This window comes from Mustela putorius, unplaced genomic scaffold (genome assembly GCF_011764305.1).
Source record: "Mustela putorius furo isolate JIRA1106 unplaced genomic scaffold, ASM1176430v1.1 tig00000592_pilon_pilon_pilon, whole genome shotgun sequence".
Lineage (NCBI taxonomy): Eukaryota > Metazoa > Chordata > Mammalia > Carnivora > Mustelidae > Mustela > Mustela putorius.
This window is the reverse complement of record NW_025421426.1, coordinates 10,150,604-10,163,085: the sequence shown is the minus strand read 5'-3', so window position 1 is coordinate 10,163,085 and position 12,482 is coordinate 10,150,604. Positions and strand designations below refer to the sequence as shown.

General features: G+C 55.9%; 1 protein-coding gene across 5 annotated transcripts in view; it reads left to right on the top strand.

Moving 5' to 3' along the window:
- The window catches only part of HNF4A (hepatocyte nuclear factor 4 alpha), a 61,518-nt gene that overhangs the window by 32,939 nt on the left and 16,097 nt on the right, over positions 1 to 12,482 (top strand). For 3 of the 5 annotated variants that reach the window (XM_004746392.3, XM_045082172.1, XM_004746394.3), the window contains exons 2-3: positions 7,381 to 7,555; positions 8,849 to 8,943. In XM_004746392.3, coding sequence (XP_004746449.1) covers positions 7,381 to 7,555; positions 8,849 to 8,943 — 270 coding nt within the window. Of the gene's footprint in view, positions 1 to 3,226; positions 3,524 to 7,380; positions 7,556 to 8,848; positions 8,944 to 12,482 lie in introns of those variants that run through there. The other 2 variants (XM_004746390.3, XM_004746391.3) reach the window with 2 other exon arrangements.

Here is a 12,482-nt window from a genome sequence, read left to right as displayed (position 1 = left end):
CAGAGTAGCGGCTCTCTTACCCGCTGTCCAGACTGAAGGCTGGGGTGCCCTGCCCACAGCTGGCTCTGAGGCAACCCCTACCCACCCCCCACCCTACCCCACCCCACCCCTGGCTGCCCCAGGTAAGCCCTTCTGCCCTTCTAGAGGCCTCCATCTCTCCATCTTCAAGATGAAGGAGTTGGACCTCTCAGTGAGCTCTGAGGTCCTCTGTTGTCTGCTGGGAGCATGTCCAGTGGGCTCAGACAGGCCACGGGGTGGGGCAGAGAGTGAGAGCGGGTGCTGAGCTGATGGCGTGGAGGCCTCAGGTGTGTTCGAGGCCAGGCAGGCCATCCCCAGGAGCTCTTCTGAGCAGGGGTCCTGATGGCTGCCGATCTTGAGGGTCGTCTAGTGGGTCAGGGAATCAACCATCAGTGATAATTGTCCCTGCTGCACCAGAGGCCTACACTTGGTCATTTAATGCCCACACCATCCCTGCGAAGGAGGTACCAACCCATTTATCTGATGCCAAAACTAAGGCTGGGAGGGGTGGACATGATGTCATAGTTTTGGGAAGTTGGCAGTGCCTGAATTTTGGCTTAGCTCTGATTTCAAGGCCTGTAGTTTACGCTTGAAGTGGTGGTTGCGGGGGTGGGGGAGGGGGAAGGAGGTCTAAGAATGCTTATGATATTATTTAATTTAATCTTTACCACAAACTATAAGTTAGTCCCATTTACTAGTGATATCAAGGCTTCAAAAGAATAACCTGGTTGAGATCACAGAGCCAGTAGATCTTACGGTGGCGTGTCGTTCATATGAGGCACATGTATCTAGAAGATACTGTTTGGGGTCAGTTCAGGGTGAAATAGAGCAGGTCTCTAATCAATTATGCAAGTTCATGTGTGGGCAGTTGTAGTTCAAGAATGGATAAATTTACATGTGGAGTAGGTTGTGATGTGCACGATGTGGACGGGATATGACGCAGGTTCTAGACTGTGACTCATAAGCAGCGGATCATAGGTGTTGTGTGTTTGGTAAAGTGTATGTCACACTCTGTGTCCTTGGTAGCTTGTCACAGTCACAGGCAGACTGTCCATCTGGTGGTTCTCCTGTGTAACGCGTCAGGGATGTGGCATGCCACAGCTCACCCCAGTGGACCACAGACCTTACTTCATTCAATCGAAGATGTCATCTGGAGGTTGAAAAATTGTTATTTTTGTTACCAGTGAACTCTGACATGCTAATAATCACATCCCACCATTGGTAACGGGGGAGTGTGCCGCTTAGAGCTGATGAGACGCCGTGCATGTAGGTCACAGACGGCTGGCTTGTGAAAGCAGTAGTGTGTGTGTGGCCTAACCCAGGTGCCAGACAGGTGGCAGGACCCAGGGTCAGCCCTCAGGGGCCCCTCCCAAGGCTGTCCCTCCTTCTCCTATGTGTTTATCCCTCAGTCAGCTCTCCTGCCCAGCTAGCTCTATCTGGGCTACTGGAGCTGGGGTCTGATGTCCCCGGTGGGGGGGGGGGCATGGGAGAAACATGCCAGTAGCTGAAGTCTCCTTCGGGCCTTTGTCACATTTCTAGGTGCAGACTGTGGGGTGGGGTTGGGGGAAGGTCTCTCTTCCTCCCTCCCTGGGGGTCTTGTACAACAGACAAATGGGCCAAAATCTCCCCCATTTTACAGGTGGGGAAATCGAGGCCCCGAGAGAGACACGATTTGAACAAAGTCATACGTATAGTGATAGAACTAGCTGCTCAACCCGGGTCTCCTGACATCAAGGGCAGCCTCTCTTCTCCTCCAGAACAATCACTTCCCTTTCTCAGCTCCCAGGGGGCACGATGGAGAGAGGAAGAATGAGGCTGCACAGTCCGGCGATGGGGCTTCTAGTAATCGGGAGAACGAGGAGGCAGCCATTGCCCACCCTCACACTCACACTGATTTGCCTGCACAGACCCCCCCCCCACCTGTTTGCTCCTTCACTGGTTCACACACGCTTTCACTAATTCACGCACTCATCCCTTGATTCGCTCCATCACTAACTCACCCCCTTGCCGTGTGCCCATCAGTGGTCCCTCTTCACCCACTCTTGCTCCAGCTGCCCGGGGAGGACAGGCTCCTCCTCTGCGCTTTCCGCCTCCTGCATTGTGACCTCCCCTCCCAGGCTCTGCGGGAAGCTCTTGGTGTCACGGGCCCCGGTAACGGGAAAAGGGGGAACACGGCCCGCAGAAGGCAGGCAGGACCCGCCGCCAAATCTGCAGGGCACCTTGTTCAGAAATCATTAGGGATCTCAGCAACCGCAGAGCATTAAGCCAGACACAGGGACTGAAGTATGGGGCCCCCGTGACTGCTCAGGTGACAGGCCCACGAAGGCCCCTCTGAAGGAGGCTCTGGGTGGAGAGAAGAGGAAGATGACGGAAATTGGGGGAGCAGGGATGGACGCTTGATAGGACCTGCCTGATACCGACGTGTTTAACACTCAGGCCACCCTTCGAGGTCAGTTATGCCTTTTACAGAGGAGGAAACTGAGGCTCCAGGAGGAGAATCATTTACCCAAAGTCATGACTGGTAGGGGGTAGGCGCCTGAGTGTAATCCAGGCAGGCCTTGCCTCCCGCCCTTGAGGGGGGTGGGGAAATAAGTAGGAGGAGGTGAGGACATTGGGGGGGGGCGGTGCTGAGCTGCTGGCTGCTGCGGGGGCTGGTGGTAGCCACAGGGGGGTCACGGGAATCAGGAAAGGAGAACCCCAGGTGAGTCCATGCTCCTTTGCAGGGAGTTGGGCCATGGGAGGGGGGTTCCCAGGAGGAGGATCCAAAGATTGGTGTCTGAGGCCTGGGATTTGGGTCTTTATTTCTGTGCCATGAGGCGGCTTTATCTCCTCCAGAGCATTGAGGGTAGAAGTCAATGATTTGGGAAGTTACTGAATCAGGGCATCTTGGAGGGGGGGCTGTCAGTGTCTCGGCCTATCATCTAGAATGCCTGACTGTGGGCGATTATGGCTTGGGGGAGCGGGTGGCTGAGTCAGGGGTCCGATGAGCGTCGGCGAGGTGGTGTGTCCGTCCTACAGAAATCCGTAACTGAGTATTGGGGGGGTTAGGGCCCCAACTGTGGTAATGGCACCTGGGTGTCCACCAGAAACCAATAAACAGCCAAATCCCTGCAGCCCCGCCCAGCCTATCCACCAGTGGGGGAGCTGATTAACCATTAACCCCTACCCCTCCCCGGCAGAGCCTCCACCCCTTCGCAGGGGCTAGGCCAAGACTCCGGGCAGATCCTCCCAGAGGAAGGTTTGAAACGCAGGAAGGCAGAGGGGGCCCCTGGAGGAGGCGGTGGGAGGGCAGAGGGCCGGGGCCAGGGCTCTGCCCGGAGCCTTCGAGCCTTCGAGCCTTTAGGGTGGGCATCCTGGGCAGGGCGAGCGGCTGAGGGGTGGAAGGGGAGAATGCGCCTCTCCAAAACCCTCGTGGACATGGACATGGCTGACTACAGCGCGGCGCTGGATCCCGCCTACACCACCCTCGAGTTCGAGAATGTGCAAGTGTTGACCATGGGCAATGGTAGGTGGGAGCAGGTGTGCCCAGGTGTGTGGCTCGGGAGCAGGCCTGAGGTGCTCCGTGCTGCGCTGGGAGGAGAATGATAGAAGATGGCATGTCGGGCCTGGAGGTCCGGACAGGTGTCGCCAGGTGAAACAGGTGTGCCCAGGTACAGCGACCAGAGGCATTCTGGGTGAGGGGAGGCCCGCGTGGGCAGCTCTTCAGCAAAAGTAGATCCCAGGTATTCCTGTCTGCTCCCTGTTACCTCAAGGCTGTCTCTGCTCAGTGCGTCACTGGGAGCGGCGACATGACGGTGACCTCCCCCTTTGGCGCCCAGCTGCGATAGTTGGGCCTGACTAGGCCCCTTTCTGCACCCTCTGGGCTTAGGTCCAGAGAGATAGAAAGGTATGCTCTGTCCCTGGAGATGCTGGATGGAGAGGCCCCACGGGGTGTCTTTGGGACTTTCCTGGGGTGAACGCCCCACTTAGAAAAAATTAGAGTTCTTAGGGAAGTTTTGTTCAATGAGATGCTGGTCAGCAGTGTGAGCTGTGGTATGCCTGTGGCCTCGTCTGGGTGTGCATGCGCGAGTTTCTGCACACCCGTGTGTGGGGGGAGAACCATCGTGGCAAACGTGCGTGTGCCTCCGGGAACCCTTTTGCATATTTGCGTTAGTTTGTCTGTATGTGCCCGTTCTTTGGTTTCCATTTGTATTTGATCACTGCGTGTGTTCACTGGTGTCTCGAGAGGTGTGTGTGCTTGTCTTGCTTCTGTCCGGAAGCAACAGTGAGTGTGTGTCCATGTATCTGCGGAAGTTCGCGCACAGGCTGTGTGCTCTGTGCTTTCTGGTCGTATGTCCTCTGCGGGCATTCTGCCTTGTGCCCCGGTTTGTCCCTGCTCCTGTCCTAGTGCACGTTCCTGGACTGGGGGGTGATCCGTACTCTCTCGTAACCTCCATTATGGAGACATGGAGGATATGCAAGGGGTCGGTCCTGACATTTGCCAAAGGAGAGTCCCCTGAGCTGCACATCCCTTTCTCTCTGAGCTGGTGTTGTGGCCTGCACTGTATCACTCCCCGGGTTTATAGATTTGCTAGCACATCACCAAGGGTACATCTGAAACTGGGTTGAGAGGTTCTCCTCCCCAAGGAGGTAGGGGAAGAGAGGAAGCCTGGAAGCCAGGAAGCTTCTAGAGGGGAAAGATCCTAAGCCAGCCTCAAATAAGGTGTGTGGCAGGGGACCAAAGCCAGCCTGCCCCCTGCCCTCCTTCCGTGGCTCTGTGGCTTCAGCCAGGGTCTGTAATGCTTGTGGTCAGTTTGCCTTAGTCAGAAAGATGTGACTGCATTGCCCGTGGTCAGCCTCACCAGCTGCTCACCTGTTCCTGCCATCCGCTCACTGTGCCACCTCGGGCATGTCATATCCCCTAGCTTGGCCTCTCCGTCTTCTGCAAAATGGGTTCAATCACCTCAGGCCTGCTGGCCGGCCAGCTCTGCAGAGCATCCATGGAAGGGAGTTCAGGGAAAATCACAGCAAATGGTAAACAAGAAGCTTCTGCACTAGGCAGGGTGTCGTGTGACCCTGTGGGGACATTATGTGCTGTCATACTCCTGGCCACTGTCTAGCCCTAGACTACTTCCTAGGGCCAGCCCTGTCACCCCTTCAGAGTCTGCACCTCCCTATGTCACGTGTGCCCTAGGTGGAAGCCACCCCTGGGTGTCCCTTCAGTAGCACAGCCTCGGGCTCGGGGGCCAGAAAGATCTGGGCTCAAAGTCTGGCATAGACCCTTCCTACCTATGAGAACTCTGCCAGCCAGCCTCCTCTCTGAGCTTCTGTTTCCTCATCTGTCAAACGGGGTACAGAATAGCACCTGCTTCCTGTGCTAACCAGAGGATTCGGTAAGATGAGGTGCCTGATGCCCGGCCTTGGTAGCTGGGCCTCACCCACCATGAGTCGTCTCAAGAGCACTGGGCATCCGTCAGGAGGTCTGTGTTCCCCACTGGCCTTGGAAAGGGTGTGAGTGTTGGCATCACATTTTACATTCCTCCTGAGCTGGGGGTTCCAGCACTCCATGGAGATTTCCCCATCTGTCTCCTCCTCCTGATTTGGAAGCACCAGCAACAGCAGGGACTTTGCTTACCAGAGGCCCCTGCAGACATCCCAGCAAGGGCAGCCCAGGCCAGAGTCGTCCAACACACCTGGACTGTAAATCTGGCTCCTCCGCTTAGCAGGAGTGGGATGACCCTGGGCAGGTCACAGGTCCTCCCTGAGCCTCGGTGTTCTCACCCGGAGAATGGGGCCTGTCTGCCGAATGCAGCGGTAAGATGATAAACTCAATAGCACCCAGCCCCTTCTGCGCAGGGCGGAGGATCCCCCGCCCCGCCAGGCTTCCTGAACAGCCAGGAGTTGTGGGGTCATAACCTCTCCAGGGGTTGAGGGAAGTGAGGCTGAGGGAGAAAGGGCACCAACATAGCTTAACAATTATCCCCATCTCCGGGAATAATTCACCAAGTGGAGGGGGCTGAGCTCTGGGCACCTCAGGAACCTAGGAGATGTTAGCTGGATGATGGCAGAGTCAAGACATGGCGGGGTCCACTTACGCATGAAGGCTCCATGTCCTCTGCTCCGGGAATTTGATTCTGCAGGAAAGCTTTCCCTTCGCGAATCCTGATACAGTGCTTTTTATGTACCAAGCATGTCACCTACATCGACCCACTGAATCTCCCTACAGTCTTTGGGGATGATTATGCATCCTGTTTCCCATGCGAAGAAACAAAGACACGGAGGGGTGAACTCATGCAGCCCACGTCACCCGGCTAAGAAGTAGGCCAGCTCAGACTGAAGCTTGGCAGAAGGGCTGTAGCATGGGTGCCCTTAACTGTAGCACAAGCCCCCTCTGGTTCTCAGTGCGGTGTTCCCAGGAAGTCAAGGTCAGATTTGGGGTATCCACAAAAACCCATCTGCATATGACTGTGTGGTATGCATATGTGTGCATTTTTCTGGGGAGATGGTCCATGGCATCGATCATCTTCTCCAAGAGGTCTAGCCTTGATGGAAGGCCTGCTTACACAAAGAGGGTTCCGCTGCTGAAATTAAAAAAAAAAAAAAAACTTGCAAATCAGAACAGTTGAACCCCTGCCTTTTACAGTTAGGGATACTGAGGCCCAAGGGGACTCGAAGAGAGGTAAAGGGACTTGCCCAAGGTCACAGGTCTGTTAGTGGCGACATCAGCACTGGCACCACAGGACCCCAAGCACTCTGTCCAAGATCTTTGCTGCCTGTTTCTTATCTCCCCTCTCAGACTTACATAGATGCATAGATGCTTTCGCCTCTGACATAGGTGGTATTTGAAAGATGCCCAGAAACTTGCCCTTACCTGCTCCCAGGAGGACAGATGGGCTGCTGTCCTTGGTGCATTTCTTCCTGTTCCCTGGGAGAGTCTGTGAAGCCTCTGGATACACTGAGAAATGAGGGACAGGACCTAAGCAAATGCCAGGGGCATACTGTCCCTTCCACAGCCCCCTCTGCCCAGTCATTCGGGTCTGTAAACGTCAGAGGCATCGTAGGGGGTGATCAGGTTTTCATTACTTCCCAGAGAAAACAGGGCTTAGCAGTCTGTACCATGGAGTAGCAGACCCTCACAGATGACTCTGTGAACTCATTGTCACAACCATCCCTAAGTAACAGATGTAAAACAGGAGTTCCAAAATGCCGAGGGACTTGCCCAAGGTCATTGCGGGAATGGGAACAGCACCCAGGTCCGGATGAGGCTGAAGGCCTGGGAGGGGGCGGTGGAGATCCCCATAATGCTCATATTGGTTTCTGTACCTAAGCCACCAGGGGAGCAGGGCCCCTCCTGAGTCCTCACTCTTGTCTCCTCTGGTGCAGACACATCCCCATCAGAAGGTGCCAACCTCAATGCACCCAACAGCCTGGGCGTCAGCGCCTTGTGTGCCATCTGTGGGGACCGGGCCACAGGGAAGCACTACGGTGCCTCAAGCTGTGACGGTTGCAAGGGCTTCTTCCGGAGGAGCGTGAGAAAGAACCACATGTACTCCTGCAGGTGAGGAGCCCCTGCTTGGAGCCTTGATTTCTCTAGCTAAGAAGTGGGTACACTTGGGCTGCTGATGTTCCCCAGAGTCTGTCTGCCCCCTGACTAGGTCCCAGAAACGTCTGCCTTCTGAGGCCTTAAAGCTTCCTCTGGTTTCTTAGGCCTCAGGGATCTAGATGGGAACATGCATCTAGGAACCTCATTCACTGATCATAAAGCTACCAGCTGCCCTTTACTGAGCACTTACTATATGCCAGGCATACCGAGTCTTTGTATGTACTTAACTGGCCCTACAAGCCCATCGTTATTTTCCTGTTTAGCAAATGAGGATCCATGAGGCTTGGGACCAAGCTGCTTCTGAAGCCTCAGAGGGTGGGGCCCATCCCACAGCCTGGTGCTTTTCCTGTGACAAATAGGGGATTGGCCCCAGGCCTTTCTACCTACCCCACACCTCCCATTCGGAGAAACAACAATAATAAAATAATAGCATTCAGAGGCGCCTGGGTGGCTCAGTCCCTCAGTCGGTTAAGTGGCTGCCTTCCACTCAGGTCATGATCCCAGGGTCCTGGGATAGAGCCCTGCATCGGACTCCCTCCTCAGCAGAAAGTCTGCTTCTCTCTCTCCCACTGCCCTGCTTGCATTCTCTAGAGAGAGAATTATTATGAAATAAATGAAATATAAATGAATAAATAGGATTTGGTTACGAGGAGTTGCCATTTGCAGACGCACTGCGGGTGTCATCCACATATCTTCTCATTTCCATCTGTCAACACGCCTCTGACATGGTTGCTATGATTCTTCCCATTTTATAGATGAGGAAGCTGTGGCTTGGGGAGGGCCAGGAATCTGTCCAAGGTCATCCAGCTTGAATCAGCGGCAGAGCCCCTGTTGACACTCAAGTCTCCACCCTTTGTCACCGTGGGTCACTGCCTCTGTTTACAGCCCCTCCAGAGAGTCACTTGGCCAACCAGGTACTGACTCTGAGCCATAAGCAGGAGGCTGCTGTAGCTCTGGACTTTCCTAGAACGTGGTAGAGAGTGCAGTGCCCTGGTCCTTGAAGGACTAGAGTTTCCAACTCAGTTCTACCATCAGGCTGAGTGATCCTGGGCTACGTGTCACCTCTCTGAGCCTCAGCAGGAAAGGGCGGGCTTCTTCGAGAGTCCCAGGGGCTGACTCATGGTTAGCATGACTCCCATGATGAAGGCAGGGAGGCTGGGAGTCAAGGCCAGGTTGGCCAACGCTCTAGCTCGGCCGGGGACCGGACGGCTGTCCCTGCCGCATCCAACCCTCCAAGCTTCTCCCCAGGTTCAGTCGGCAGTGTGTGGTGGACAAAGACAAGAGGAACCAGTGCCGTTACTGCAGGCTTAAGAAGTGCTTCCGGGCTGGCATGAAGAAGGAAGGTGAGCCTCGGCCCTCCCCCTCCCCCCACCTCCACCCTCATCCCCACCCCCCACAGCCCCACCTGCACCCACTCCAGCCGGGATAGGCGGGTACAAGTATGGCCACCCTTTATGACTGGGTGACAGGCCCCTGGCGTAAGTGGCGAATGGCTGAGAGGAGGGAGGACCTGGCAATCTGGCCACAGGGCGGGACTGGGCTTGGTCTTGAGAACGAGATAAGCGCTCACTCCTGGCTACTCTGGTTCCCAGCCCTCACCACCCCGATCTGCCCCACAGCCGCGGGCATGGGCAGCCCAGTCGGGTGTTTTCTCTTCATACACTATTGCAAACAGGAAGAGAGCAGAGAATGTCTGTGTGCCCGCCACCTAGGCTCAGCAAATGTGGACAGTAGTGGGGGAGGGGGTCTCTCTTCCTGAGCTTCCTGCCCCAGGGGCCGTGCCCCTGTTCCTTAGTCTTCACTCTCCAGTGTCTGGTGACCCCAGGTTTTCACATTCTGCAGAGCAGGAACGAGGTGTCAGGCTTGCCCTGGGTGGAGGCAGGGAGCACGTTTATAAGTTTATAAAAAGTTCAGGGCTCCTGGGTGGCTCCGTGGGTTAAGCCTCTACCTTCGGCTGGGGTCATGGTCTTAGGGTCCTGGGATTAGGCCCCACATCAGGCTCTCTGCTCCGTGGGGAGCCTGCCTCTCTGCCTATTTGTGATCTCTTTCTGTCAAAAAAAAAAAAAAAAAAAAAGTTCTCAACCAGCAGATGCCAGGCATCAGGCTGGGCTTTTCTACAAGTGACACGGCACCCTATGTGGCTGGCACCATTGTCACTCCCTATTTTCCTGGCTGTGGGGACTGAGGCCCAGAACAGATCCAAAACTTGCCTGAGGCCCCACAGCTTTGCACCCAGTGCTTCAGACTAGAGTTGGGTTCTGCCCGGCGATACCTGGTGCCGCCTCCTTTATGACCTCCAGATCTCAGGGACAGCCCGAGCTCAGGAAGCAGAAATCCTTTAACTACTTCATTTCCTGCTCCCCTCTGCTCACCTCCCCCAGCTCGGGCACCAGGCCCTCACTCCTCACCCGCAGCGGTGGCACACCAGCCGGGCCCGTGGCCCAGCCCCGTACACACACCCAGCCCAGGGCAGGAACCTGGGACCAGCCTGCCCGAGCTGCCCGTGAGGGAGGGTCTCTGGTCTCTCTGGTCTTGCTTTGAGCTCCTGAGTCCTATTGGGAACTTGGACCTGCTGATCCCTGTGAGGCACTGGGTGGGCTCCAAGGCCCCTTCCTGCTGCGTCTCCACAATGGTAGCACCCAGCTCTTGGGGGGAGGGGGGTCCCGGTGGGGGAGGGGCCTTTTCAAAGGGCAACCTTCTCCACCCTCCTACTTCCCAGTCTTCAGTGGGGTTGAGTCCCTCTCCTCCAAGTCGGGTGCCACTTTGTGGAATGAGGAATGTGAGAAACTGGACTAGAACCTGCGCACGGGCAGCAGGAGACAAGGAAAAAAACGAGCGTCCGGTCTAGGGGCCTCACGCTCTGTGGTTCTCACGGCTGGGGGCTTTGTTCCCCCCACAGCCTAAGGTGTCAGGTTCGAGAGCATGAAGCTCTCATGGTAAAATTTCAGGCCTTGTGACAGGCAGGCAGGAAAAGGATTGGTAGCCTTCCTAGGCTGGACAGGGCCTGGCGCCTGCCTGTGGTCTCTTATTTCTCTTGCTAAACATCCAGAATCACTAATGTGTCACTTGAGAAATATTTCTTCTGACTCTGGTTTTCCCATCTGTAAAATTAGGTGGCTATAATGAAGCCTTCCAGCTCTGGGAGTCCAGCCACCCACTCACTGATCTACCTGTCCCCCTGGGGGCATGTGTGTTTGTTCCCTGGTCCTCTGCCTGAGCTGCCAAGGAGGGAGCAGTCCCGTGTCCTGGCTCCTGGAGAGAGAGGGAGAGCCCCAGGCCATTCTGCCTTAGCTAGCCTTGAAAATAGCCCCAGCTTCTCAGCTCAGGGAAGGAGGCTTTCGGCCAGGAGGATGGGAGCCTTGGCTGATGGCAAGTGAGCGAGCTAGTCAGTGTTGATGCTCTTTGTGTGTCTCAGTTAACTGGAAGAAGGTGATACTGACAGTTGTGTGGTTGCTTCAAGAATAGGCCTGGGGGCCATGGTGTTTGGTCCTCATGGCGGTCAAGCTCCAGGAGGAAAAAGTATTACCCATTCTACCGAAGTCTTATTGTCCCGACACCCCTCATCCAGCTGGTGGGAAGTCCCCAAAGCCCAGAGAGATTCTTGGCCAAAGCCTCCGTGATCAGGAAGGTTGGGACAAGTTTTCATTTCTCTTCTCTGATAGCTTTAAGATTCAGGAATTGGAACCCAGGAGTGGTCCCTGACCACGGGAAGGCCTGCACTGCCAACAGAATTGATGGACTGGCTGGGTGGAGGCGCGGTCACCAAATCGACCCCCTCCCTGCTTTACAGATGGGGACATTCAAGTCAGGCAGGTGATGTGATCGGGTGGAGGCAGGCTCCCCTGAGCTGGGCATGCACCAAGCTCCCTGAACTGATACTGGGAGGGCTTGGCACCAAGCTCCCTGAACTGATACTGGGAGGGCTTGGCCTGGGGGCATCATCTCTGATCTAGAAACTCCCCTAGACCACAGGCAAGGGCTCCTAATCCCACAGGCCTGTGAGCCTTGGCCAGAACGTGTTCCATGGTGGCCAGAAGTGGGTTCCCTGAAGGGGCAAAGACTCTGGGGGAGAAAACTGGGGGTCAGTGGGCCCAACAGCAGGTCTTGAATTCTGTCGTATAACCTCAGACAATGGCTACTGGGACTCAGCTGGCAGACCCAGAACAAGTGCCCAGCCCCTAGACAGAAGCCCACCCAGGAAGCCAGGCCGGGGGTGCAGGAGGTACAGGCTGGTGGTGGGCCATGGGGCGTTCTGATGGGCCCTTCCTCAGAACCCCGGCCCAGCCCCTCCCCGGGCCCCGTTCAGGGGTTCTCTGGGAAGACAGGCTCATCCTCCTCTTCCTCCGGCCAGGTCGGTTAATATTCAATAGGAGTTACATTAGGTCCCCGACCCTGCTAATACTGAGCAAACATTTGGAGAACATCATTCCGTGACTGCGCTCGCGCTGGGTACTGATAACACGGGCTAACCTTGGGGAGCCCAATCCGCAGCTGCTGACAGCAGCCCTTTTATTGGGCCCGCCTCCCATCGGCGCCCTGGTGGGTGCGGGCCGGTGCTGGCCGCTGAGGCTGGGAGGGGTGTCCTCGGGCAGGGCCGCCACGTGTGCAGGGGAGTGGCCCCAGGGGCTGGCTCTGGCCAGGGTGGTGGGAGTCAGGAGAGATTTCTGACCTGGAGACCGGTCTCCTATCCCGCTCATGCCGGGGCTCGGTCTCTGCTGTCTGGCTTTCATTCTCTGATTTCAGCCATGTGTGAAATCAAGAGAAAGTTGAATGGCGGCCATGTGGACGTTCCATTGAGAAATCAGAGCTTCCTTCACTCGCTCAATCAGCATTTCTTGAGCACCTGCTGTGAGCCAAGCCCTATGCTAGTCACTGGGGCTAC